This window comes from Microtus ochrogaster, chromosome 16, assembly GCF_000317375.1.
Source record: "Microtus ochrogaster isolate Prairie Vole_2 chromosome 16, MicOch1.0, whole genome shotgun sequence".
NCBI lineage: Eukaryota > Metazoa > Chordata > Mammalia > Rodentia > Cricetidae > Microtus > Microtus ochrogaster.
In genome coordinates, this window is record NC_022018.1 from 1396468 (window position 1) to 1422641 (window position 26174).

The window sequence follows — 26174 nt, forward strand, 5'->3', positions numbered from 1 at the left end:
TTAATCACTTTATACCTTATTTTTTAGGTAAGTTACTTCTCCCACTGAACCTAATGCTTGCCATTTTGGCGAGGCTATCTAGCCAGCAGGTTCCCAGGATCTACCTGTGCCTCTCTCAATACCCCCAGTACTCAAGGCCAATCCTGGTTTTTACATGGGTGTTGAGGATTTGAACTCAGGCCCTCCTGGTTCCAAACCAAGCACTCTTACCCACTGAGCAATCTCCCCAGAGCCGGGACTTATTATTAATCTTCAAACTCAAGAACTAAATGCATAATCCTTCCTGTTCTGTTTCACGGGTGGGGATCCAGTGTGAGCACGAGCAAGGGAAAGCTGTCATTTGAAGGGAGGTTGTTCTCTTTCACTCTGCTTCCTCTCACGCATTAGCAAGCAGATGCTCGCAGATCTTGTAAAGCTGGTCTCTTATCCAAACGGAGCTTCAAAACAAGAGTTAGCTAACCAAACCCCTCATGTGAAGAATGAACCAGCAGCCATTTCCCAAGCTCCCTATAGACTGATAAATACGCAGGATACTGCTCTTGCCGTGTAGCTCGCTAACATGACGGCAACATCCAGTGGCTACAATTTTATGACTAAATTGGCTTGTGCAGAGATGGGCACATGAATGGACTAGCACTCAGCCACCAGCTAGGGAAGTGGAGATGAAATTCAAAAGCCAGAGTTCCACTTGCCATCCATGAGGTCTGATGGACCCAAATCAATGGAGATCTCCACCTCACTTGACCACCGAAGCCAGGGGTAATCAGGAACAAATGGCTTAACCCCTTGCAAGGAGCTTGGTTGCCTCTTTGTGTCAGGAAAGTGCTGAATCCCGCCCTCTCCACCTCACAAATTGGACAGGGTCAAGTGCTGGCACAAGAACTAACAGGCCAGCGCTACACAGAGGCAAGGAACAACTGCCGTTCACTGATGCTTGGTTCTGCAACCTCAGCTCAATCACTCTCCTTTCTTTACCTTGGTGTGAAATGTAGGACTGCTCCCTACTCCCACAACACAGGAAAACGGCATGAAGTCACAGTGCAGTGCTAGGGGCCACTGCACAGATGGAATGTGTTTGTCAAACTACTTTTATGTATACACAGAGAACAGTCCAACAGGAGCCCAGGTAATCTGAACAGTTAATGCTGTTCAAGTCAGTCCTTCCTTGGCCAGCACAATGAAAATCAAATGTTACTGAAAACAAAACATCATGAAAAATAACTTCCTTATTGTGTGCCAACAACCACCCAGCTTCTCAATTAGCTCCCAACTAGATACGTACTAATGGAGGACAGCGAAAGGAAATATTAAAACAACAGCCTTTTCTTAAGCCTGAAACATAAAAAGCGATGAGAAACTCACTTCTCCCACGGGATAACCATGTAAATGCTGTCACTCGCTTGCCCACACCCTGATTCCCTTTACCTCTCTGCCGGCGTCCCTTCTGCAAGCTCGTCCAGTACTCACCCCAGGTTCAGGTGCTTCAGCTTCTGAAGGCTGCTGATCTGGGTGGGCAGTTCCTCGATCTGGTTGTTGAAGAAGTTAAGCACCTCCAAGTTCTTCAGCTCTGCTACATTTGGGGGCACAGCTATGGGAATGGAGAGGCCACGTGTGAATTCGAGGTGTAAAGGATGCTAGCTATGCATTCTCCCTGCGAACGCAAGAGAGGTCAGACTCCAGGGTTGTCCACGCACAGGTCTCATTTACATTTTGTAAGGTTACTTATTTTCGTGGGTAATGACGACGTGGAAGAAACTGAAGTGTTTCTTTTATGTGATCAGATAAAACCTCGGGTGTACGGAGGGTGGCAGCAGCCTCTCGGGGAACAGTACACCGCACACATGTCCTTGCCGTAAGTCCAACACTTGCAGTTATTCTCTTCCTTGTGGTTGCCTTGAGCCTCCAGCACTAGACAGCCAACTGCAGTGAATGAGGCTACATCCAAGCTTCGTAAATGATACTGTATCTGAGAAGCTGTCCTTGTTAACATTGACCTCAATCACAGTTTAACCTCAACCTGAAATAGTAGAATAGTACAATGTTCAATGTTCTTCCTTCCTAAGTTTGTCCTTTGGAGTAATGTACTTTAATCAAAACATACATACATACATACATACATACATACATACACACACGTCATATTAATAACCGATCAATACATTCTTTTTGGGGGTAGGTGGGGTTTGAGACAGGTTTCTCTATGTAACAGCCCTGGCTGTCCTGGAATTCGTAGACCATACCACCAGCAGCTGGCCTCGAACTTAGAGATTTGCCTGCTTCTGCCTCCCAAGTGCTGGGATTAAAGGCTTGTGCCACTACTGCCTGGTAATCAATACATTCTTACGTTGAAATGCAGAGAGCCAACTCAGTAGCATGCTGTGGACAGTAGTGTACGGGTCACAGGTGAAGAGAACTACCTGGGAACTGCACAGGATCTCCTTACTTACAGTCCACGACTGAAGTCAAATAAAAAGTCTCAAAAGTCTTGGCAGCCGTTAGTATCTGCTACTTTGAGGAACCCTGAGTGCACAAATACCAGCAGCACCTTTTGCTTTCAAATGGAAGTGTCATGGTGCTCCAAGGTAAGCAACTAGCTCACAGGTAGGCTGGGTTTACTTCTTATTAAACCACATCCAGGAGTCAATCAACCGAATATCAACAATACTTGGAGAAAATACTGCATCCATCCTGACTTTATAGAGCAGGCTTTTCTTGTTATTACTTCCTAAACATGCAGTTTAACAAGCACTTGTATCTCCTGAGATACCATCGTAATCTAAAATGATTGAAAGTGCATGGAGAATGTGCCTGGTTATGTGCGTATACTGTGCCTTTTTACCTAAGGGACCCCAGAATCCCTGGATTTTGTTAACCAGGGCTCTTATAACCACTCCCCAGTGACACTGAGAGACAAATGTTCCACTTCAAAATGGTAGCAAAGTGTGTGTGTGGGGGGGGGGGGGTTGGGGAGTTCAACATATTGCCACTCATCTATCCTAATTGCTATCTAATTTTCTGTAAGCAAACACATGCAGCTTATCCGTAGTTCACGGAAACTATACTTTCCAAACTTTCCAGACCACTCAAAACACCAATGTGGCCTTGGATGCAGCAAGAGCAAGCGGGCCATGTCTCATATTGGAGCACTCACTTCCCTTCCCAGCAGCTCAGCTCTCTTCTCCCCGCCACTGACAGCTGGGAAAGTCGCTTTGCTGGCCAGCCTTCCTGACTCTGAGTTAAGTCTAAACTCAGAACCAGGAGTGCTTGTGCTTAGGACTTTTGCACAGATGTATGAAAATTCCAAACATCTGAGAGATGGATCCAAACAGCCATTCCAAGAACAGCACTTGGCAGCTCCCAGGCAAGACAAAGTAAAGGGTGATACTGTTGGTATTCGCTCTGAGTCACTCTTTTCAACACTGAGAAAGACCACAGGTATCGGTGGCCTGATTTCTTTTGATTTTGATTGTGAGCCTAGCCTCTAACACTGAGCCATCTCTCCAGCCAAATCTATCTATGGCCTGATTTCCTTAAGAGAGGAAATACTTGGGACGATGGAAAGGAAATGCTTCCACTGGAAGGAGGGACATGAAAGACAAAGATTGGGGTACACTCCAGCCACAGGCAGGTGGCAGTGGTCCCACGGGGCCTTGCATTAGCTCCCCAAATGGATGGAGACAAAAGCACCAGCATTTTATGGAATAGTCTAGACAGCTGGGAAGAATTTCAGAATGACTTGTGGATACTCAAACAAATAACTAAGAGCCTAACAAAATGATGGTAAAACCATATTTTAGGTGTGTATTCTTTCATGTAAATAAGTGATGTTCACTTTATATAAGCATCAAACTTTACCCTAAGGGTATGTGTTCTCTCCACGGACCAAAGTGAAGGGCAGCTACCAGAGACCTAACCCTCTTCTCTGTCCACCCTGGAGCGAACAGTGAAGCCTCCTCTCACTACAGTGATCTGATTAGCTTGAAGAGCAATAAAGAAAGTTACTGAAACCAAGAGAAAATGATGATCTCAATTTAGCCACAAACCAAGAATAATGTGGCCAGAATTACTGCCGCCTCCCCAAACCTACTCTGCCAATGCAATTAAAGGCTGGTCTAAAGGTATCGCCTCTTTGACAGGATGAGAGATTATTTCACTCTCCTTGCTAAAGTGGTCCAATTTAAAACCACCAATTATGTTAAATGTGATTTAGGACTTTGTTTAGTGGACACAAACAATAACCCTGCATTCAATTTACCAAACCTCTCTCAGCCTTTTGGTGTGCATTTGAATGTGTTGTGTTGAGACTCCATTCACAAGGGAAGGGAAGAACCAAATGCATAGCTATTATTTCCCTGTAAACTACAGAATTTTTCATCAGCCCTGGTAAAAATAGAATAACATTCCGATTTATTGGGACAGAAGACCATTCATCCAACCAAAATTCAGAGACTGCTAAGCATGTGCAGGGTGCTATACTCCTGACATCTAGGGTAGTGATGCTTTGCAGGTAAAGTAAAAGATTTGCTGTGCTAGTTAGAGAAAGAAAGTTACAAAAGAAGGGTTGTTGTCATAGTCTACCATGGAAACAGGCAGTGTCTGGAAAGCCCACTTATCCTCACAAAACCATGACCGCCATAAAAGGTTAGCAATAGAAAGCTGTGGTGAATAAATCATGTGTATACACAGCACAGACGATCCCAACAGTTAGGGTAAGGTGGCTGAAAAATCTCGCCAGGCAAAAGCCTCTCCTGGGGTATTCCATGGCATCCGTGGGACATGTTAGCAAAAAGAAGCACTTGAAAACATAATTAAGGGGGCTGGTGAGATGGCTCAGCAGTTAAAGATACTTCCAAGGCAGATAACTTGTATTTAATCCTTGGGGAGCCACATGATGTCATATAAGTACCACAGGCTGACTGATTATGCCACTGAGCTCCAGGGAATCCATGTGATATAAGGAGTGACTGTAGAGGTTGCCCTCTGACCTCTGACCCCTACATATACACCACAGCATGCACAGATACACATCACACAGACACACAAAACAACAAATAAATACAACTTCAAAAGAAATTTTTTAAGAGAATATAAGTAGACAGTGTGCATCAATGTCTCTTATTACCACTCGGAAACCCTGTCCATCTGCCTGCACAGTGCATGCTCTGGGAGCATCGGGTCCCTCGACGATGCAGAATTGTGTGCCCAGAAGCAGCAGAGAAGTACTAGGTATCTGGTCAGACATCACAGGCTGACTCAGACCCTCCTGACTCTGCCTTGTCCTTTCTGGGTGTCTCCTTTTCCTCCAGAGTAGAATGAGAAAGCGAACTGTGGTCATTTTAAATCCTCTTCTACCTGCTTTTAACATTTTATGAGTCTAAGAAGAGAAGGATTGTGAAAATCAATGATAATAGATTCAAATCATGCAACTCTGGGGTCCCCAATTAGGATGTGCAGTCACGCAGAACTGTGCTTGTCACAAAGGACTTAGGAGCATTCTCTGTCTTGTCAGTGACAGTTCCTCTAATTTTGAGAGTTCGGCTGCTAAATTTGGGAGGAAGGCCACAACTGTTCTCTGCTGCTCCCAGGCTCCCAAGGTCACACTCTGTGTCAATGGGAAGACCACACCACTTCCGGGGCTCCTTTTTAGCCCACATGTTAAGCCCAGGGCCTGTTTGCTGAGTACATTCTGGGGTTTCTAACAATTTTGGACAAACCAACCCAGCACGGCCCTATTTCTTCCTTCAAGTTTTTACTTAATGAAAATAAAACCAAACCAAGCAAAAATTATGAATGTTGTCTTAGAGGTTTGTCTACTTTATATTCTGGCTCAGAGTCAGCAATTCAGGAAATAGTCTCCAAAGTATCTGGAAGGTTCCACACACAAAAAAAAAAACAAATAAACAAACAGACTTAAAGGCCTCATTAGCTTGTCTTTGAGGGGGCTTCATCAGAGCCAGCACGGTGTCACGCATCGACAAAGTGGGTCCCGCTTAGAGTTCCCCTTAGGCCACTGTAGAGCAAGAAGCCTCATAGTGCACCTCCCTCTCTCCATCTCATCCTACAGATCATGGGTATTCCCGAGGAAGAGTGTGACATCTAAAAGGACATTGCCGCCATGCTATACACATTTTTAAAATTTATGTACATGTGATATTTTGTCTGCATGTATGTCTATGTACCACGTGCATGCCTGAAGCCTGAGGAGACCAGAGCAGGGCATCAGATCAACTTGAATTGGAGAAACAGATGGCTGGGAGCTGCCATGTGGGTACTGAGAATCAAACCTAGGTCCTCTGCGAGAGCAGCCAGTGTCCTTAACTAGGAGGCCATCTCTCTAGCCCCTCATCATTTTATATTTACAACCAGCACAAGCTACATGGCCAATAAGGGACTCTTGAGAAGGGTTTTCTGCACCGAGCTGGCGAGCAGCAGAGCACCCCCAGCAAGAGAGGAGTAAGACAAACGAGGTCACAGCAACAGAGCTCTACTCTTGGAGAATTCTGTTCTGTGGTGTAAAATTAGTAATTCTGTGACTGATAAGTTATCTTTAAGCATTTTAAGAGTTTATGAACACAGTAACAAAATTTCTCTAGAGCCAAGCTGGTCAGTAGGTAACCACTATTTATATATATGTTTAAAACTAGATTAATCAAAGTGGAAAAAAAAATACTGCTATGATTAGGAACTGAAAAGACCTCACAGGCTCATGTTCTGAGCACTTGTTACCTGGCTGGTGGCACTGTTTGAGGAGGCTGTGGAGTCTTGAAGAGGTGGGGCCTCGTGCCTAGTAAGTCACTAGGGGCAGGTCTTGAAGAGGACAGTCCAGCCCCTGGTTCAAATCCCACTCTCTCTACCTCCTGGTCCACAGCAGAGCCACATAAGGCTATGCCACAAGCTCCTGTCACCATGAACTGAGTTACTCGACCGTGCCTTCCCAGCTAGGGAAACTGGAAACCAGTGAAACCACACAGGAAAAGAAACATTTCATCTTTCAGTGGTCTCCACTGCACTTTCATATTGGGAAGGGCTGAGCAATCCCATGCGGCTCACAGTCTCTAGACTCTTCATTTCCACCTCTGCAGAATGTTCTGTTGGGCAGTACTGCTCTAGGACTGCATCGTAAGACACGGAGCATAAATCTTGAGCATCGAAAGATTTACAGATGGGGTGGCCTAGATTTTCATCTCAGTGGCATGGCGATGGACCTGGGAACCTGCATTTCCCATCAGCTCTAAAGGATGCCAAGGCTGCTGTTGGTGTTAACAGCGGGTGTTGACATGGTGCATGGTCTATTAGCTGCTGTTGGTAGATAGCCTTTTCTAGTTTGGAGATCTGTCAGTCTATTGGTCCTATTATGATCACTTCTTCAATGTCTACCCATTACTCCACACAATTACAGTGATAGTCATATGAGTAATTTTACCCAAACAAGAGAGAGCCTGGGGAACTGATGAAAAGCAGGAAAAGGAAGAAAAAAGAAAAAGTACTTTGAGACGAATCCACCCAACCTAGACGCTACCATACTGCATTACTAGTCAACACCAGATTCTCCAACTGCGATTCCCCTGCTGAGAACCGTGGTGGGTAAGATAAACGACACACAAAGGTGGAAATCCTCAAGTCACTGAATTCAGTCACCCAGGACCAAACTCATCATGAGCAAGTGCGGTCCTGTAGAGACGGTTTAGGTGCTGGAGTGCCACACCAGGGCATGCTGGAGAGATGAAGACACATCACACAGACTGCCTTGGGTGGGTTCAGTCATTCCATGGGTTTTTTGAGCAAAAAGCATTTTGCCCCCTAAGGCTAAGAAACAAAACTGTGAAGAATGACAGGCTCTGGGAACAGCAGGCATCATGCAAAGCATAAGGATGGGAGCCCTGCCTGGGAGCAGCCCACGGAGGGGTCGGGAAGCCACGTATTGGTCTTTGGCGCCATATGGTTAGCGCCGACAGTGGTTCTCCTACAGCTCCAGAAGGGCAGCTAATAGACCGTGCACCATGTTAACACCCACGCTGCCAGGAAGCCAGGAGCAGCGCAGAACATGTGGGTTTCCATCAGAAGCGAAGGCATAGAATCCGGAAGTGACCTTCTCCCAGCCCCCACCACCAAACGTGGGGTGGTGAAAGCTACATTGTGACGACTTCTCCAGAACCACCAAAAGCTGTTTAAGCTCCAGTGATTGCTGGGCTGGGATGCAGAGCCCAGGGGACCCAGCCCTCAGACGATTTTCAAAGAAGCAGATTCACGGCTCAGTTTTAACGTCCTTTATGGGAAGCCAGTGATGGAATGGAAATTCCCAGAGGAGGAGAAGAGGGAGACCCAGAGCACACACCTCACAGGGTCATGCGACTGCAGCACAGCACAGGGCTGAGAGCAGCAGGCACAGGAGCGCACACATCTGCCGAGGGATAAGGCAGAACACTGTCGCCACCTGTCCATTTCCAGGGACACAAAGGCGTCACCTAACCCAGATCCATTAGCCCCAACAATATCACACGGGAGGGGGCCAAAATAAATTACAACACACATCACTGTTTCGAAAAGCCTAGTGCGTTAAATATGTGTGGGGGGAGAGGGGGCAGCAAGACGCTTTGGGGGTAAAGCGCTTACAGGGAATCCCAGTGGGCTGAGTTTGATCCTCACAAAGACCACATGAAGGTAGAAGGAGAGAAGTGACTCCACATTGTTGTCTTCTGATCTCCACATGCACACCATGGCAGGTGTACCCAGAAATGCACACATACACACATACACACACACACCAATAAAAGTTTCAAAATAAGTATTTTGGCTACTGCTCTAACAAAACTATGTGCTCTTGTTTTTTATTTATTTGTTTTGTGTGGGGGAGAGGTTGGGTTTTTAAAATTGTTTTTATTGAGCTACTCCGCTCCTTTCCTCCCCTCTCCCCTGATCCCCATGTTCCCAATTTACTCAGGAGGTCTTGTCTTTTTCTACTTCCCATGTAGATTAGATTCATGTATGTCTCTCTTAGGGTCCTCATAGTTGCCTAGGTTCTCTGGGGTTGTGAATTGTAGGCTGGTTTTTCTTTGCTTTATGTCTAAAAGCCACTTATGAGTGAGCATTTATTATATTTTCTTTCTGGGTCTGGGTTACCTCACTCAATATGTTTTTTTCTAGATTCATCCATTTGCTTGCAAATTTCTACAGGTCATTATTTTTTTTCTCCACTTTGTAGTACTCCATTGTGTAAATATACCACATTTTCTTTATCCATTCTTTAGTCAAGGGGCGTTTAGGCTGTTTCCAGGTTCTGGCTATTACAAATAATGCTGCTATGAACACAGCTGAGCACATGTCCTTGTGGTATGATTGAGCATCCTTTGGGTATATACCCAAGAGTGGTATTGCTAGGTCTTGACATAGACTGTTTCTAATTTTCCGAGAAATTGCCACACTAATATCCAAAGCGGCTGTACCAGCTTGCATTCCCCCAGCAATGCAGGAGTGTTCCCTTTTCCCCACAACCTCTCCAGCACAAACTGTCATCAATGCTTTTGATCTTGGCCATTCTTCCAGGTGTAGGATGGAATCTCAGAGTTGTTTTGATTTGCATTTCTCTAATGACTAACAATGTTGAGCCTTTCCTTAAGTGTTTTTCAGCCATTTTAGATTTGTCTTTTGTGAGTTCTCTGTTTATGTCTGTACCCATTTTTTTTTTATCGGATTATTTGTTGTTTTGATGACCAGTTTCTTGAGTTCTTTGTATATTAGCCTTGCCTGTCCTGGAACTCACTTTATAGACCAAGCTGGCCCCGAACTCACAGAGATCCACCTGCTTCTACCTCCCACGTGTTGGGATTAAAGCTGTGCACCACCACCGTCTGGTATGGTCTTATTTTCTACACTCTAGGTTTTTATGGCCTTTCTTTTAAACAGAAAAGAAGAATGGGTGGTGAAGAATACTAAGCTAGCTTGTTCCTACATCAAAGGTAAAGAAATGCTACCAAGGACACGTACATGAAAATGAGCAAAGCTTCTCATAACATATACGACCATCCAAGACAGAAGATGTGCAGAAGCCAGCACATCTACGACCAGATTTTTCATGGATCAGGACACTGGATGGCCACTGTCCTCCTGTGGCCTAAATGAAACTAGGATCACAGAACCTGTTGGGCATATGGCTTGGAGCAAGGCTGGAGAAAATAAAGCCAGCGGGCCTTTAACCCTTACCCATCCCAGTTAGGAAACAGCTCCTAGTCCCACGGGAAGCACTGTCTAGGCTCAGTACATGTTTGCCAATTCCTACAGCAAAGCAGGAATCCTAACCTTCAATGCGATTTCAGCGATTCCATGTAAAAAAGAAATCTTTGCTCTCACATGCAAGAACTTATGCTCCTTGGAAGTTTATATGCAAATAAAAAAGATCATTTGTACTGATGGTGATTAATTACCTTTGCTTTCCGTCCAGAACCACGAGGTGGATAATGAAGTAATTATATATTACTGTACGAGTTTGAAGTTCAAAAGTACACTAATCATGTTGGGCTTCAGAGGTTTTATGGGGTTTCCTCCAAAGCAGCTATTAAAACAGTGAATTCCAGGAGTTACAGGTTATTTAAAAACATAAAGTTTATGAAACACTGAAGCAAGTTTTCATTTAAAAGGTTCCAGATGTCCCTCAAGGTAAAAATAAAAATTCACAAAGTATCTAAGCCTCCACCTTAATGAAGGCCACCAGCTTCCCAAGTATTATTAGACTTACAGGTAACTACAATAATTCCACCTGTGGTTAATCAACAAGGATTTGCGGAGCATGTGTGCCCAGGGGCAAACACATTTCATGGTCCTCTTTAGGATTCTGCAGTTTAAGAAGTGTTATGAACCAAAAACCAAACCAGAACAAAACAAAAATATCCCTGAGTTAATCATTGCACAGACACACAAATATGGTCCCTCTCCTACCAGCAGCAATGCGAACCATCAGTCATACAAAAATTAGGAGAAAATGGCATAAATAAGCAATAAGGTGGATTGTGTAATATGAAACCAAATGTGCAAAAATATAGGTCCCTGAGCTATAAAAAGTGTGCATGCACAGCTAAAGGAGACACGCAAAGAGCCGACAGGCATGGGCTGCTCCCCTTCCAAGCAGCGCCTAACGCCTGCACTAACTTCGCAGACAGGAAAGCAGGGACAGTCCGTACTGTCTTCAAGAGGACTTACAAACCCCGGGTTCTGCTGGGAAACATATTCCTAATTACACTTGATTCTGTTCTTCACTAATTCAGTCACACATCAGCAGACAGCTGTCATTTGGGGGTTGGGTAGAACAATTAGCACTCAAAAGAGGGAAAAAAAAATGGCACTCAGAGGCGTGGGAAAGAAGTGACATCTAGTGAAAAGGAAGAAAAGAACAGCGCTCCTGCTATGAAAAATGCCCCAGAAGCTCAGAAACATCAAGAGAAACAAACAAACAAACAAAACGCACACAAGGTCCTCCATTAACAGAGAAAGCGAGTGTGAGGTGTAAAAAAGCTGTTTAGTTTCTTTGATGTGCACACTTTAGTATGTATAGAGTACAGTATAGTACAGTATAACATATACAGTATATGAACACATGGATGGCTCATATATGCTTATTATTATTATTATTATTATTATTATTATTATTATTTTTGGTTTTTTGAGACAGGGTTTCTTTGTGGTTTTGGAGCCTGTCCTGGAACTAGCTCTTGTCCTGGAACCAGGCTGGTCTCGAACTCACAAAGATCCGCCTGCCTCTGCCTCCCAAGTGCTGGGATTAAAGGCGTGCACCACCACCACCCGGCTTTCATATATGCTTATTAACAATAAAAGGCACACAGTACTTGAATCAAACCTTCAACACATGCTCAGAGCACGCTTTGCCAATAGTTTCTGTCTCCCCTTACAACTGAGAATTACTTCCATAAGAGACCACATGGGGTTGCTTCTCTTCCTATTAGAGCATAAGTTTAGAAGCTGAGGAAAAGTGTAATTCCATCAGCAGGGAAGGAAGAGGAAGTAGAGGAAGATGGCCAGAGATAGAAAGATGCACACAGTCCACTGAGTGGTTTCAAACTCCTCCCTCAAGATGTAAGTCCTGCCCTCCAACCTTGGCAATCCTCCCTTGTCTAACGGAAACAAGTAAAACTCTAGAGCCGCAGAAATGCTTGGTCCAAGAAGCACTGGATTTCCCTTGCCTGGGACAGTTAAACTGCATACATAGTTCACATACAGAAGCGGCCATGGACATGGGGGTGCAGAGACTTGGGCTGCAGGAGGACACAGCCCTTCTTTTTTTTTTTTTTTTTTTTTTTTTTTTTTTTTTTTTTTTGGTTTTTCAAGACAGGGTTTCTCTGTAGCTTTGGAGCCTGTCCTGGAACTCCCTTTGTAGACCAGGCTGGCCTCGAGCTCACAGAGATCCGCCTGCCTCTGCCTCCCGAGTGCTGGGATTACAGGCATGCGCCACCACCGCCCGGCTACAGCCCCTTCTGACTCCGATTATCTAACCACATTAAGTCGAACTCCTCCACTTAAAGGAGAGTTTGGTTGCATGAATGGCATCTCTTGTCTCACTTAATTCTCAGCTAATTTCATATGTGGGGTGCTGCCCTTCGACCCGATGGACTGTGGGGTGTTTTCTATCACATGCCACACCGCCATGGTCCATTCTGAGGGAGAAGAGGACTTCATGGAAGTGACGGGACTTCCCTTGCGTGTCTGAACAATGGCAGGTTTCAGAAAGAGAAGCCAGAGCTTCGGAGCTAAAAATGAGTAGAACAAAGAACATACAGGCGAGGAGAAATAATACCGAAAATAAAAATTGTACGAAAGACAGTTCAGATTGAATATAAGTTCAAAAGTTTACCAACCATGATTACATGGGCAATTGTGTCCTAATAGACTAAGTGACAGAGAAAAAGAAAACATTCTAAAGAAATTCATTACTTAAAAACACAAACACACACACACACACACAAAACCACATTTTACTCAAGATCAGGGGCTACAAGATTAGAAATCCTTATTTTGAAATGTAAATTTAAGCTGATAAATTAGGTGGTAGAAATGAACACTTTTTATTTGAGTTTCTCATTCTGTATGAAAATCATCTTTTTAAAGTTCTGGGGAACTTTCTTCAAGAAACAGCATCAGTTTTTCCTGTCCTGTGTTTCCTCCAGCCCAGGGTTTCCGAATCTGAGATGCATCGGCTTAAAGAACTCATGTCTGGGCAGAGCAGGACCCAAGGCCAGTAAAATCATAGTTCCACGGGCACATCTTCAGGGATTATGATCAGTTTTCCTTTGATTTTTAAATAATAAGGGTAATAATAATAACTCAATGATTTAAGAAGTTAAGAAATCCTTTTTAAGATGCTCATGCCTATATATTGCACATTCTAGGATATATTCATTCACTTTTTATGTCCCCCCCCATCTCGTGTGTGTGTGCTTGTTGTCCTTGACTTAACCTTAGCTGGCTCATGGTCTAGGACATTGGACAACACTATATGCAGATACTATTTTGTTATTAAGCCATTTCTGCTCGACAGACATTTAACTGTAAATAGAAAGAAAAACTGCTCAATATCAACCCGTAGGATGGGCTGGTTATTTGGAGGATAACAGGCTCCTCTACCCCATCTTATACTTTCACAGCCTGTCACCATTCTCAAGCTGTTATGATTGATGTCCTCCCATTTGAAACGATACCATTGGAGAATTAATATGCTATATTTTAGGTGGCTTCCTTTTATCATGGAACCAAGTCCCAAGAAAAAGAATACTAAATTAGGTACTTTTGAGGGGTGGAACTAGCAGCCAGGGGACCAAAAGGAACATGGCCCATCAGCCAAGGGTGAGGTGTCACAGGAGCTAGGAGCAAACGGACCAAAGGAACAGCGTCCATCACCCAAGGGATGCCACGAACAATCTTCATTCACTGCGTTCACTGCCTGAGCTCTGACCCGGGGCTGGACCACTCTCTCACACGTGATGATATCACATGCCTGCTTACTGATGCCAAAAATAACAGCACACAGCCAACTGCAGGCAATTTTTCAAGGTAACCTGACGACCGGGACCAGCAGAGAGATATTGTTTAATTAATAGCTGTCGGGTTCAAAAATACTATGTGCACACTTTTCCAACTCCAATCTTTCAAACGATGGCACAATAACAAACTGATAAATGTGCACTAATTAAAAAAATAAGCTATTGATCAAAGCCTCTGTGTTATAAATACATTTGTGCTCTGTTAAAATGCAAACAGCAAGTTGTTTTGATATTGTCACAAGATAAATTCATGGCGCAGGAGATTTATTTTGCATACCCCCCTTCATACTTTAATTTCATCCAAGCCCGGAACAGAAATTTTTGCATACGGGATGACAGATAAGCTATAAGAGAGGGAGTAACTAGAGAGCCAGGAGCAGCAAGGTCTTGAGAGGGTGGTGAAGGTCATTATTATGAATTGGGACAGTTAATTCTTCTCGCTCATCCAACAACCCATTATGGCTATGGGGAAGGTCGTCAATGTATCCCACCCTTAAAACCGGTACCATTTTTTTCTTTACATCTGGATCTGCATATTTTCCCAGGGCTGTGTGTTCTTCCTTAGCCTGCTCAGTTCATTTACAATGATACTGGTGGTACATATTCTACTGGTCTACATAAAATTTACAAGCAATGGCCTAACTTGCTATGTACTCAGAATATCAACATTGGTTTTTTAAAAAAATGAAATCACTAAAGAAAATATCCTAGCATTTTCTTGTTCACTATGATTTCAGATTCACATGTGAGCTCTCAGTAATGGGAAATCACCTTTTCAAAAGTCATATCTGGCCATAATACTTGGGTTTACTACCTAACAAGCCATTGCCAATACATTAAATGACAAGATAAAGCCCACAGCTAAGATCCCAAACTGCGGCCATAACTGGCAATACCTCAGGAGATGTCCCACGTGACAGTTAAAAGTAAAGCAGCCAACTGCACGATTTCATCCAGAGACACACACTTGGGGCACGTTGTCCAAAACAGAGGGCTGCTCACTGGTAGCAAAGATAAGAGATGTGATCTGAGTTCACAGCTCAAACTGATGATGGCTCCATGCACAACATGTAGGGGCTGTACAATGAGACATGCTGTTGTTTTATTTAAGCTGCTTACAGTACCTACAGACGCTTGTTCATACAGGATCACTTTCCAAAGTCAAGAGAAGTGTCATGTTGAAAATGCATGTCTAGAGGCTTTCATCTCAGGTTGAAGGAAACCCATGTGATAACTCCTAGCATCTGTCCCTAAACAGCATTATTAATTAGTGCAAAAATCAGTATGAATGTGAGCAAGATGAATATTTCCCATTTGTTTTATTTGTAAATTAACATCTGGTCATAGGCATGTGTATGCTGAACATCCTGCTATAGAAAATCTCAGTGACACCCAATACGAAACAGTGTAGCAAGGAACACATTTCCTTCTACTTAGACCTACTGGGAAAAGAACTGTTCCTCACTTAAGAAAGCAGCAATAATAAACAGTGAAAAACAGTGGTGTGTGGAACTGAATACATATTTCAGTTTTAACAGCCAAACATAAAAACCAAATAGCTCCTTTGATAAAGAGCTATTGTAAATGTAACAAAACTTCACGATGTAAATGGCAACAGCAACATGCCCTGTGGTACAAAGCCAAGCCAGAGAGCTGCCAAAAACATTTCTTTTGACAACAGGAACTTGTTTTTCAATCTTAGGTAGCAGACCTGGGGGGGGGGGAGGTACCAGAGTCAAATGTGTGTCTCAACAGTGACCTCTAGTGGACAAGACTTAAAATGATTGTCTCCCACAGAAATTCTTTGCAATGATGCTAATTAACATCTCCAAAACGTTTAGGACCAAATTAAGAAGCCAGCTGGAGAAGATCACACAGGATGACTTTGCACAGGTCATGGCAAAGGTGGTAGGGACAGACAACTGTGATAAACACTTGTCTCTTCTTACTGGATTCGTTCGTCCCCAGCAGGCAGATCCTTGGCTAGGCCTCCCACAAAGGCAAGCAGGTCTGGGAAAGTTACTGCTGACATTAGTTCCCTAAGTGACTTTATCAGAATCCATCAGCACTGCCCCAGTCACCCAACTTTAATGAAGCTCCAACGGTTATACCTTGGGCCTTGGATTTTTCATTTTTGTTGTTTCTTAGTTAGACAAGGCTTCAAGAATCTCTGGACTGGCAGTATGCTTGCCTCGTATACACAAAGCTCTGGGTTTCATCCCCGGCATCGTAAATAAGTAAATGAATGAATAACGGCTCTTTAGAAAGAAGTCAGATTCAGATCTACATAAAGAATGAGTTCAGGTAAAATAAAAAATAAAATTGTCAAATACAATTCTAGGGCTGGGTGAGTACAGGGCAGCTTTATAAGCTCGGGGACCCAAGACTACATCCTGAGCACCCAAATAAAACAGCATGGAGGTTGGTGCAGCTGTAATCCCAGCAGGTGGGAGAGGTGGAAACAGGTGGCTCCCAGCCTAGGCAAAAAGATGAGCCCCACACTCAGTGCAAGAAGTAAATAGAAAACAAAGGAAGATACTTGGCTTCAAGCTCCAGTGTCTATGTGTTCAGGTACCCACACACGTGAACACATGATGTGCTTAAACACACATTCTGCACACAAAAATATCGGACAACCTCAGGAATGATAAAGGCCTCCTTACGGTATTGATAACCTCACTGGTACTGTATCGCCCTACATGGATCTATCAAGGTCAAAACCCCAACAGGAAAAGGGCTGTCAACCCAGCGCCACAGTGATCAGACGTCTCTGCAGATGTTAACTCAGAAGCAATGGTGTCGTCAGACAAGGTCCCAGTCTGGATAAGCTAGTCATTCCTTCCGCAGGCAGGCGAGCAGAAATGTCAGAGAGCAGTGTAATTGGCACAGTGAGAGAAAAACACAAATATTTTAGCGAGACAAAAGTAAGCAGTACTGAGGGGTTTGTATTTTGAGTCCCAGTGGTTTTAATGTAGCCTTGTCAGGCAGCCCCTATTAAAGAACAATAGGAAGTGAAAGACACTGATTAGAATAGAAAGTGACAGGAGGGTGGGTTCAGCCGTGAACGTTTAATGCATATTTATATTTCCATCAAATGGACATATTTACTATAAACACTTGAAAAACCACAGCGAAGTCATTCATTTAAATGCCAGAAAAATAGTAAAAGATGCTAATTTGACCTTAGTAGAACAGATCGGGTGTCACTGACACTACAGGATGGCTTGAAACAGAGTCTACCACGACGATTAATTAACGCTTACTGGATTAGGTCAGGAGCGTCTCACATGGAGGGAGAAGAAGCAAATGGGGAAAGAAGACCAAGTTTGGATTCTTTCATGGTCAATCTATTACAGTTTACCACATTTACACCTCTCTAAAGTATCTGATGGAGAAAGAGACAGATTGACCCGTTGATTCCTACAGCTCCGGTCTGCAGGTGTGCAAAGTGAAACAAAAAACAGCTATTGGGATGCTTTCTTAAAAAGCTAGATTGACGAATGATCTATAGGGATGCAACGCATCCGACTGTCTTGCGCAAATCTAAGCGAACAAACCTTAGACCTACTGATCAGCTAACACTTTTATAAACTACAAACTCGGAGTTCAGAGAATTCCTACCGGGAAGTCCCAGGGAATTCTGAGATCATGCATGGGGCACTTTTCAAAACAAACTGCAAAGCTCCTCTGAACTGGAATTGTGGTCACCAAGTACAGCAAGACCGGAGCTATAAAAACAGCACAACCAGCACATTACCTGTAACAACAAAGGTTACGTGGGACATGGAGACTGCTACTTAAACACAACAGGGGTGCCACTCCGCCTTTCCTTACAAACATGCATTCTGCCTAAAAATGAGCTAATCGGCTCGTTTCTAGCACATGAGGGGCTCTCCTTTACTGCCACTCTTAATCCTCAATAATCAACAGCTCGCTGACATTGCCTCCGGCTATGTATAATGCACACGCACACATAAATTCACAACACAAATCCCTCAACGTGACATTCCGCTCAACGCCATCGGACTCGGAAAGCCCCCTAACAAATGCTTGCCACATGACTAGAAAATCATTCAAGTCTGCAGGAAATCTGGCGAGTGGGAAGATGTGACAGTCAATTAGGAAGGAGGAAGGAGAGTGGGCCCCGGCCATTAAAGTCTTTAAAGCCTTAACGCCAAGAGGGAACTGGACCATCGTTCACTTCTGATATTCCTTTTGAAACAGGTATTAATTCTGCTGCATGTGAAGCACTTCAAAACACCATGGATGCCTGCGAGAATCCCACAGGAGGGGCCCGGAACCAGCCTCAAAAAAAAAAAAAGAGAGAGAGAGAAATGTATTCAATGTAGACAATTTTGTGAGCTTTTGTCCATTTATAAAGCAGGGACAAAAAGCATATCCAACAATGAAATCTTCCCCACTGTAGGAAGAAATACAGGAGAAAACAATTTTTATTCTAACATACCTTTGTTTTGTTGTTGAGAGTGGGAGGGGCGCCCAGGACTTGAACACCTGGGCATCATCTTGCTTGCCTCAGCCTCCTGCACAGCCACACCCAGCTCAATACTTTCCTCAGGAAATGTTAACCACTGGCCAGGCATTTCCATTCCCCAGCAAATTCAGAATAGGAAAGCATTCTCAAAGTAGAGACAAGCACAGAATGCAGAGAGAGAGAAGGGGAACATACACATCTTCACTGTCACCTAAATAAACTTTAATTTTGTCCCAAGTGATCACTTCTCATTACTTTCTTTAGTGGAAAGAATAACAGAACCAGCAGCACTGTGGCAAAATATAGGCGGGAAGGCATGTAATGAAAAAGAAGCTTCACTTACTTGTTAGCTTGTTATGACTGAGCACCAGTTGTGTGATATGGGCCAAGGAGACTGGAAAGAAAGAACAAAACAGTCAGGATGTTACAGCTGCACTCCCTTCTCTCCCAGATAGGCTGCAAAACTATTTTCAAAGATGCCTGCCACTCAGAATACAAGCTAGGATCCATGCAAACTGTCTTCTCAGTGCTAGACCGGGCAAAGAAGCCAGACAATAAATGGTGCAATTAGCACGGCACTTTGGAGCTAATGAGATTCCTGTTACAGATGAAACATTACAAGGACCGCTTAGCTTTACTTGGAGACCTGGTCAGCTGGCCTAACTCAGACCATCCATTCCAATACAGGGCAGCTCAGAAGAAAGGTCCAAGACTGCAGAGAAACAAAACAAAGTACCAAAGAAAACCTTCATATCCAACCGATGTAAGTAGACAAGGAGCGCAGCTCCACCCCACTGTCCACACTGGAATTCCTTTACAGATAACTGCAGGATCAGAGATAAACCTCTCTGACGTCCTCTAAACATAATTTAGTTGATAAGTGAAAGTACTGACTTGGAATGTGTACTGTTTGCCAGTTTCCAGCCTAATGACAGAGGCTCTATCTGTGTCCCCAAGGAACTTGCCATGGTCCACTGGGTTCCCAAACTCTACAGGGTGCATATACATACATACACACACACATATATATAATATATATACATATATATATATATATTTTCTTCTAATACTCTGTCTCTAAGCACATTCTTTTAATGAAGTTGAAATTTTTGTTTAAAGAGGTAAGAAAAGAACCATTGCCAGCTTGCTCTGGAGACAGCAAGAACTGCCCCTAAGTATAACATTTTTAATGTCTGTTATCATTCCATCAGTTATAGAAGAATTCAAAATACAATTCAAGAGCAAACCTTCCTAGTCTGGTCCACTGAGACCAAGCCACTAACCCATAAACTTAGGGAATATGAGGGTAGGGGGAGGTCCTACATAACCATCTAAACCAAGATCATGGCCGAGTGTAATGTCAGCTCCCATTCAACAAACACCCCATTTGTTTGCAAGAAAACTTTGAATCCACAGTGCACGGCATCGCCAACCCTTCTCAGTGTTCTTTAGTCTCAAAATATCCCCTGTCCCTGGCTTCCATGGCCTTGGTGACTGGGTACTGCAGCCAGATCATTTTTCATTATGTCCTTGCTATGGTTCCAGTGAGCTCCTGGCTTTGAGGTGGGGGTATTCAGTATAACACACGCTTCCTCCATAATGTACAACCTTCAGAAGAGGGCCAGACAGGATGATGGGTTCGCACAGTCTTGGACTTGAATCTCCAGAACTGTGAGCCAAAAGAAACTTGGTTCGATTTCCTAAGTATCCCTCATCAGGTGGCAAGGCAAAGCACTTGCGGGTCAGCCCCTTGCCTGGACTCTCCCATCCATGGGTCCTCATGAGTTTGGTTATGTTTCTCTGACAGGTGCATGGCACCAATACATTCTCAACTGCGCCCTACCCAGCAGTCTGTGTGACACTGCCCTATAACTTAGGATCTTCCTGTGACCACAGGTCCCACCATCAATTTAGCCCATTGTCTCTAGTAAGCATGTGGAGGAGAAAGGCTAAACAAAACTACACCCACGCTCTGTTCCTCGCCCGACTTTAAACTTGCTTGTTTTTCAGTTCCCAGCTGAGGCACATGTCCCTTCCACAAGCGACTTGGTAAAGATTACTGTGACTACTAAAAATCTAAAACTTTTTGCATGATTTTCATTAAGTATTTATTAGACAGCAATGGTCTAAATCCCTGAAAGTGTCTCCTAGAATGCCAGGGCACAGATCTATAGCTCCAGCATTTACATGGCCATGACCAGTCAAATGTGAAAGACAATGAACATGCTTACCCAGGCTCTCCTGGAACTAAAACTCCTCCCTCACACCCTCTTATTGGTTGCACAAATGTGCCCTTTATAACTGAACAGCCACCCTGATTGGCTGTACCAGGTCAGTATAGACTTAGACACAGAACTTGCTTTCTCCCGCTGATCCACATAGCCCATGCCTAAGTCCTAAAGGGGAACAGGCTCTGGAGACAAGATATGCGCATCTCTATGACAAACCTTCTTCTCCCACCTCTCTCAGCCTGGCTCCCTCCTCACTGGTCTCAGATGCTGCCCCATGAGCAGCTCCTGGCCACCAGGTGCCCTATCACTGTGTGGATTCAGATACACCACTCTGTAAGGTAGTCTTCTTGCCCGTTCCTGCCCCACACGCCACCCTAGGTCATCCCTGATCGTTCTGTTCCACTTCTATTTTAATGATTTCGGGGAAGCATGGGAGAGGAAAGAGAGCAAGGCGAATCGGAGCACTCTGTGGTTTGTAAGAGAAATCATCATGGTGGCCCCATGTGACATCAGAGAGCTCGGACGCTGTGGAAACCCTCATACATTTACTGGTAAGAGTTCAGATTTTCTTGTCTACTAGATGAAGTGGACCTGTTTCAGAGGTAGAAGTCTGACATGACAAGAATCTCCAAAAATTCCCCTGCACTGCACAAGTCTCACAGATGAATCTGTTATGTTCCACTTCCTGTTGAGAGAAAATGACAAATGGCAGGGATTGCAGCTGCACAGGGGCATCTCCAGCACACACACAAGCAGTCTGGAGGTCCCTTGGGTGCCCAAGCTTCATTCTCATCTCGTGTGGGCCAAATGTCTTTTCACCACAGGCACATGTTGACATGCTAATCCCCAAAAGTATTTGGAGGTGGGGCCTTTAGCAATTAGGCCATGAGGGTGGAGCCTCCATCAGTGGCATCAACACCTTCAGACAAGAAACAAAAAGAGATTACCTCTCCACATTCCTGCTGCCATCCCCAGCCAGTGAGGACCAGGCAAGATTGTGACCCTCTGTAAACCAAGAGAGGGGATCTCACCAGGCACCAAAACTGTCGGCACCTGATCCATCAACATGCCAGCTTTCAGGACCGTGAAGGGTTTAAGCCACCCAGCCTATGGCGTATTTCTTTTAATAACCCAAACTCTGAGAGAAACATCATGATACCAGTTGACTAAATGAGGTCGGCCATCACACCTCCATTCCTCCTAGGAAGAGGGAAGAGAAAGCAAGTCTTCCAGGATCTTTTGAGAACCTGTACATGGTCTACCCATTCACAGGCTTTCCGTATACAGGCTACCTACTGCAGGACAGGCTAGACATACAACTTGTATTCCAGGCAACTGCTAATTAGCCAAAGGGGGAAAAAAAGTTGAGGTTTTACTACCAAGGAAGAGCAAACTAAATCTAGCAGATAAATAGCAGTCTCTCATGCTGGCATCTGGATGTCACAGGAATCAATTCTGATTACAAAAGAAAATTGATAATTTTCCTATCTCCTTCTGCCTTAATTTTTCCTCACATATCAACAAGTAACTAATTAGAAAGGGAAAAAAACCAATCTGTTCTTCTTAACGATGGGCAAAGTTGACAGTGACAGATTTAATTGGGAGAAGCCAACTCTTTTCAATCATTTCATCCTGCTCGTCCAACCATCACTGAGCAGGCGAGAAGGCACCGGAGCTGAAAAGTTGAGCTGTCTCTTTAATCATACGTTCTTGTTCCTCCTGACCGCACCACGAGAATGTATTTTTCTTTCTCACTATTGTTACAGGGCTCCAAGCCAAAGTAGGTGAGAGGGAGAGAAACTAGAGCAGGAAAGAAAAAGTTTATAAAAGAGCTTTGAGGAAAATGTTTAGGGCAACAAAGGGCTGGAGGTTGAGTCTGCAGGGAAGGCAGTTAAGTCGGACAGGATCAAGAGAAACCCGCCAAGCCTATGACAGGAACAGACCAAGTGACAGGGACGTATTCATCCAGCCAGCCACTCCCTGTCACTTGGGAAAGGTGGCTTCATTGTGACTCTAATATGACAACCGTGCAGTTAGGAGGGAAGAAAAAGTTGGCCACAATAGAACGGGTTATTTCAGACTACAAAAGCCACCCTGTTAAACATGCCAAAGAAATGGAAACGGGCTGCACCCCCTGACCTGCTCCTGGTACCTCGCTGACCATAATCACACCCAGGGATGGTTTTCTGCTGCGTTAATAATACACTCTAAGGGTAGGCTCTGCTATTCATAAGCTCCACCAGAACACATTGTTAGCAAAATTCCAAAAGCAACATTCAAGTGTGATTGCCCCGGTATTTGTAGAGTCTGTATCAAAATTCAACTAAATGAATGAAAATGTGCCACAAGTTATGCGTTATGGTACCTTCACTATTCTTCCCCTTCAACCTCTTTAAGCTGTGTTACAGGGTAGGTATTGCAGCAAGCCTGGGAAGTCCTGAGTGAAGACATACTATTTGGCATGCGCACTGCCATGTCAAGGAGCCCAGCGCCTCAGCCTTCCCTGGGAGAGACTCAGAAGGACAGCAAAGTCTCCCTCTGGTTCCAGTATGAATGTTGATAGTGGATGCAGAAAATGTCCACCATAGGTTTCTCCCCCTGGATGTTTACAGCCTGAAGACTGAGATTAGCTAAGCCTGCCTCCTTGTTTAGCTCTACGTAATAAGCATGCTGCCACTTCTCCATCAGAGAGCCCAGCCCACCCAGTCCCAGCTTCTCTCTACCTGTGTGCCTATCACTTCTTCATTCCCTTGTCACCCCCAGTCAAGTTTCCAAAACCCAAGCTCTGCAAGAATGTAGTAGAATATGATAGTTTGTTCATGTACTCCTGGCTGACTCCAGGGTGGAAACAAACCTATTACAAGTTCCAAGCCAGCCTGGGAGACAGAGTGAGTTCCACAGTGAGATCCTGCACCAAAAAGGAACAAGAATGCTAGCTGGACATGGGATCAGAGCAAAACAAGAGTGGGAGCAAAATGGCTGGAGGGAGGCATTTGTGGGGAAGTGGGGACAGGCAGAGGTATAACTATTTATTCTATAACTAAGAGGACAAGCAGGAAAGTGCTGAGGAGTTGGCTGGATCAATAATTTCACAAGAAAGACAATGAAGGGTTCATCTGGGAACTTACTAGATATTTACTGACAGAACACCAGCCAACACACATAGTCTCTTACAAGTGGCACTGACCGACTGCCCATCCTGGGTAGCCTGGGATGGTCTCAGATCACATCTGCTGCCCCAGGACAGTAGCCCGATGTAGGAACACAAGGCATGCTGGTAGAAGAGGCTCACACACTCAAGGGAAGGAACGAGATCTGAAAAGATGAGCTATGCAGAAGATGCTCCTCATGGTGAGGTGAGGAACACCAAGAGATGCTCGAGTAGACGGACACCACATACTGGAGCTGGCTCTGGGGAACATGTGGAGACAGAGGCAGTGAGCATGAAGCTGCAGTGTGGGGAAGGTGCAGAAGCAGGAGGAGCTCAGCCCAGATTTCACTGGGCAAATTCAGGAACAAACAACTAACTAATCTCCTGGGAAGAGGCTAGAGAGATGGCTCAGATGGTAAAGCTCTTACGGCACAGCGTGGGTACCCGAGTTTGGGACCCTAGCACCTATATGGTATGGGTCTGTAACTAAAGGTATGAGTGGGATGGGGACAGGCAAAGCCCCCGTTCTCATTAGTAAGTGAGTTCCAGCTTTGGTAAGAGGCCCTGTCTCAACAAATAAGGTGATGATCGATAAATGGAGACACCAGACATCATCCTCTGTCCTCCAAGGCACACTACATATGTGCAAGCACACAGTAAACATGTACACATGTATAGGCCCCCAGACATATACATGTGCAAATAAAATCCTAGGAAAGAATCACTATTTCCAGGAAAGCATCTATTGTTTAAACCAGGTTCCGTGTTCTTCCTTCTTCTTCAGCAAAAAACAGCCAACATGAGAAAAACAGTAACAAAAAATCAGCAGGTAAAGCCACCACAACTATGATGACACTGTAGAGTTATTTCCAAAGCAACCCCACAAATCACAGCCAAGTGGAGCACTAAGAGCTGTCTCCAAGGCTTTTCATAGGGAAACTGGGATGCAAATGATTCCTCTGGTGGCCCTTTACATATGGGAGGAAAGTTCTGGCTTCAGAGAATGACATTTACATCCAGAAATGACAGAAAAGACTGCAAGGCTCAGGAACAAAGTGGCACAGAGCCTGAAGTGGTCACGAAGTCTGTCACTGGTAAGAACTGGCCTCGACTGATTTCCCAGTGAAAACTCCTGTAATTTCGGTCCCACTAACAGAATGTCAGCCATCAGTTAGTGTTAGAGGCTATGTGCTAAATATAGCAAAAGCTTCTGGGAGGCATTGTTATCATGAGAACACAAATGGCTTCCTGAATCTTGGTATCTTGGTGCCTCTTCTGGTAGAAAATGGAACACAACAGACCAATAACATACCTCCTCAGATATTCAACATGGTCACCTTACTGTACAACACGGGACACTGTTTAAATTCTGCAAAATTCTACTGTGAACAACAATATCATTTGCAGATGAGCACAGAGACCACCGTGTTAATACAAACCCACGCAAAGTTGTAAATTATTAAAGAAGAATTGCTTTGAACTTTGCATAAAAGATGATCCTAATACCATTTTGGTGTCCCAGTGGGTTAGGCAGCCTTAAGTAACCTTGGCTCAAAGACACCACAAGAACGTGGGCACTGACCAACTGCCAATATCAATGATGACCAACTTGAGTTTTGCATCTCTGTGATGTGTGATTAAAATGCCTGCCTGTGTCACCCAGTGGAAGTTATTTCACCCCTGGTAGTAGAATCCAGACTCAGTCCTTCTTACGCATGCAGGTTCTGGCAATATATCAAAATGAAGACAGACAATAAAATGCCAGATACTGAGATATAACTCAAACATATTCATCAACACACTCAGAATCATAAAAACATTTGTTTTGGATTTCACTCATAATTTAAACCTTTAAACAAAAATCAATGTGGTGTGAAAGTTTTTCTTCATTTCACAGCTGATTATTATGCAGGTTTGCAAACTGGTCAGTGTCTTTTAAATTCTGTTGCTACTTCATAACTTTTTAAAAAAATTGTTTCTATTGAGCTATACATTTTCTCTGCTCCCCTCCCTTCCTCCCCTCTCCCTTCCCACCCTCCCCCACACTCCCAATTTACTCAGATCTTGTCTTTTTCTCCTTCCTGTGTAGGTCTATGTCTGTCTCTCTTAGGATCCTCTTTGTTGTCTATGTTCTCTGTGGCTGTGACCTGTGGGCTGGTTTTTCTTTGCTTTATTTATAAAAGTCACCGAGGAGTGAGTACATATTATTATATTTGTCTTTCTGGGTTATCTCATTCAATAGGGTTTTTTTTTTT

The 26174-nt window shown here is 44.1% G+C and overlaps 1 protein-coding gene across 2 annotated transcripts in view; it reads right to left on the minus strand.

Moving 5' to 3' along the window:
* The window catches only part of Rsu1 (Ras suppressor protein 1), a 177293-nt gene that overhangs the window by 130521 nt on the left and 20598 nt on the right, over positions 1-26174 (minus strand). Inside the window, exons 3-4 of one of the 2 annotated variants that reach the window (XM_005354629.3) lie at positions 18881-18931; positions 1468-1588 (exon numbers count right to left, since the gene is read on the minus strand). In XM_005354629.3, the coding sequence (XP_005354686.1) occupies positions 1468-1588; positions 18881-18931 (172 nt within the window). The remainder of the gene's footprint in view (positions 1-1467; positions 1589-18880; positions 18932-26174) is intronic. The other variant, XM_026783146.1, reaches the window with a different exon arrangement.